At 36.1% G+C, this 3,456-nt stretch overlaps 1 protein-coding gene across 2 annotated transcripts in view; it reads left to right on the top strand.

Annotated features, from left to right (window-relative positions):
- HS2ST1 (heparan sulfate 2-O-sulfotransferase 1) overlaps positions 1–3,456 on the top strand; it is a 214,142-nt gene that overhangs the window by 177,579 nt on the left and 33,107 nt on the right. For both annotated transcript variants that reach the window (XM_007107216.4, XM_007107217.3), the window contains exon 3: positions 318–403. In XM_007107216.4, coding sequence (XP_007107278.1) covers positions 318–403 — 86 coding nt within the window. The remainder of the gene's footprint in view (positions 1–317; positions 404–3,456) is intronic.

Genomic DNA, 3,456 nt, shown 5'->3' with positions numbered 1-3,456 from the left:
TCCCCTCCCCTTCCTTCCCTTCCCCTCCCCATATAAATGTACTCACTATCCAGTGTCATAAATGGTTGCCTTGTGCAGTTTTGTTTTCAGGATCCTCTTTCACTCTTTTCTGAGTGTGGTGATAGTAGCTTCTCTATGGTGAATTAGCAATTACAGGTCACACTATGCTTTCCTTAGCTGAAGCCTGTATTTTAAGCTCTGTAATCGTCAAAGTGGTGTGATTGCTTTTGAATGTCTAAATGAAAAGTATTTTGCTATCACCAAACTTCATTTTCTTTAAATTGTACTTAAATAATGAGTATGTTCTCCTTTTTTAGGTGCGCTTTGTAAAGAATATAACTTCCTGGAAAGAGATGAAACCAGGGTTTTATCATGGGCACATTTCTTATTTGGATTTTGCAAAGTAAGTTATATCTAAAATGATACATGAAAGAATGCTTTGTACTTTAGCAACCTAAAAAAGAATCAATTTATTAAATTATTATGATTTTGATATTTAAAAAACGTACTGGCTTGTGTTTGCCACTTTTAGATATGTAATTTAAATATACCTTCTAGTGTTTTACTGCCCTCTAGTGTTCATAAATTGATAATTGTCATATTAATTTTAGAAATTCAAGGTAGATTAAATTTAGGTAATGCCCTTTAAAGTTATTTATTATTATTATGTTTCTGCTTCCTGTACAGTCAAATGACACTATTTTAGGAGAGCCCCAAGTTTTAAGCTAGAGGCCAATCAGAGTATGACTTACCATGTCATTGACTGAGAACAGAGAAAGCAAAGGAACCATTACACAGTTATTGGTGCCCTAAAGTGTCTGCTTCTCAGCCAAGACACATTTCCCCTTGGGCTACCTTGTTTTAGCTTTACTAAAGAGACTTTTTTTTTTCCTGAGTGAATGGCGTTTTGTTTTTTTTTTGACATCTTTATTGGAGTATAATTGCTTTACAATGGTGTGTTAGTTTCTGCTTTATAACAAAGTGAATCAGCTATACATATACATATATCCCCATACCTCCTCCTTCTTACGTCTCCATCCCACCCTCCCTATCCCACCCGTCTAGGTGGTCACAAAGCACCAAGCTGATCTCCCTGTGCTATGCAGCTGCTTCCCATTAGCTATCTATTTTACATTTAGTAGTGTATATATGTTCATGCCACTCTCTCATTTCATCCCAGCTTACTGTTCCCCCTCCCCGTGTCCTCAAGTCCATTCTTTACGTCTGCATCTTTATTCCTGTCCTGCCTCTAGGTTCTTCAGAACCATGTTTTTTTTTTAGATTCCATATATATGTGTTAGCATACCATATTTATTTTTCTCTTTCTGACTTACTGTATGACAGTCAAACTAACTCTGTATGACAGTCTCTAGGTCCATCCACCTCACTACAAATAACTCAATTTCATCTCTTTTTATGACCAAGTAATATTCCATTGTATATATGTGACACATCTTCTTTATCCATTCATCTGTCGATGGACATACTTAGGTTGCTTTCATGTCTTGGCTATTGTAAATAGAGCTGCAATGAACCTTGTGGTACATGAATTTTTGAATTATGGTTTTCTCAGGGTATATGCCCAGTAGTGGGATTGCTGTGTTGTATGGTAGTTCTATTTTTAGTTTTTTAAGGAACCTCCATACTGTTCTCCATAGTGGCTGTATCAATCGTCTTGTTTACGGTGTCCTTTGCTGTGCAAAAGCTTTTATGTTTCATTAGGTCTCATTTGTTTATTTTTGTTGTTATTTCCATTACTGTAGGAGGTGGGTCAAAAAGGATCTTGCTGTGATTTATGTAATAAAGTGTTCTGTCTGTTTTCCTCTAAGAATTTTATAGTGTGTGGCCTTACATTTAGGTCTTTATCCATTTTGAGTTTATTTTTGTTTACAGTGTTAGGGAGTGTTCTAATTTCATTCTTTTACATGTAGCTGTCCAGTTTTCCCAGTACCACTTATTGAAGAGGTGTCTTTTCTCCATTGTATACTCTTGCCTCCTTTATCAAAGATAAGGTGACCATATGTGTGTGGGTTTATCTCTGGGCTTTCTATCCTGTTCCATTGATCTATATTTCTGTTTGGGTGCCAGTACCATACTGTCTTGATTACTGTAGCTTTGTAGTATAGTCTGAAGCCAGGGAATCTGCTTCCTCCAGCTCCATTTTTCTTTCTCAAGATTGCTTTGGCTATTCGGGGTCTTTTGTGTTTCCACACAAATTGTGAAATATTTTGTTCTAGTTCTGTGAAAAATGCCATTGGTAGTTTGATAAGGATTGCATTGAATCTGTAGATTGTTTGGGGTAGTATAGTCATTTTCACAATGTTGATTCTTCCCAATCTAAGAGCATGGTATATCTCTCCATCTGTTTGTGTTGTCTTTAATTTCTTTCATCAGTGTCTTCTAGTTTTCTGCATACAGGTTAGTTTGTCTCCTTAGGTAGGTTTATTCCTAGGTATTTTATTCTTTTTGTTGCAATGGCAAATGTGAGTGTTTCCTTAATTTGTCTTTCAGATTTTTCATCATTAGTGTATAGGAATGCAAGAGATTTCTGTGCATTAATTTTGTATGCTGCCACTTTACCAAACTCATTGATTAGCTCTAGTAGTTTTCTGGTTTTCGTTTTCTTCTCTGATTGCTGTGGCTAAAACTTCCAAAACTATGTTGAATAATAGTGGTGAGAGTGGACACCCTTGTCTTGTTCCTAATCTTAGAGGAAATCGTTTCAGTTTTTCACCTTGAGAATGATGTTGGCTGTGGGTTTGTCATATATGGCCTTTATTATGTTGAGGTAAGTTCCCTCTATGCCTACTTTCTGGAGGGTTTTTAACATAAATGGGTGTTGAATTTTGTTGAAAGCTTTTTCTGCATCTATTGAGATGATCGTATGGTTTTTATTCTTCAATTTGTTAATATGGTGTATCACATTGATTGATTTTCATATATTGAAGAATCCTTGCATTTTTGGGATAAACCCCACTTGATCATGGTGAAGGATCCTTTTAATGTGCTGTTGGATTCTGTTTGCTAGTATTTTGTTGAGGATTTTTGCATCTATGTTCATCAGTGATTGGCCTGTAGTTTTCTTTCTTTGTGACAGCTTTGTCTAGTTTTGGTATCAGGGTGATGGTGGCCTTGTAGAATGAGTTGGGGAGTGTTCCTCCCTCTGCTATATTTTGGAAGAGTTTGAGAAGGATAGGTGTTAGGTCTTCTCTAAATGTTTGATAGAATTCGCCTGTGAAGTCATCTGGTCCTGAGCTTTTGTTTGTTGGAAGATTTTTAATCATAGTCTCAGTTTCAGTGCTTGTGATTAGTCTGTTTAAATTTTCTATTTCTTCCTGGTTCAGTCTCGGAAGGTTGTGCTTTTCTAAGAATTTGTCCATTTCTTCCAGGTTGTCCATTTTATTGGCATATAGTTGCTTGTAGTAATCTCTCATGATCCTTTGTATTTCTGCAGTG

The sequence above is a fragment of the Physeter macrocephalus genome, chromosome 4 (assembly GCF_002837175.3).
Source record: "Physeter macrocephalus isolate SW-GA chromosome 4, ASM283717v5, whole genome shotgun sequence".
Lineage (NCBI taxonomy): Eukaryota > Metazoa > Chordata > Mammalia > Artiodactyla > Physeteridae > Physeter > Physeter macrocephalus.
Note: the sequence above shows the minus strand (reverse complement) of the source record. Positions and strands in the feature narration are given on the sequence as shown.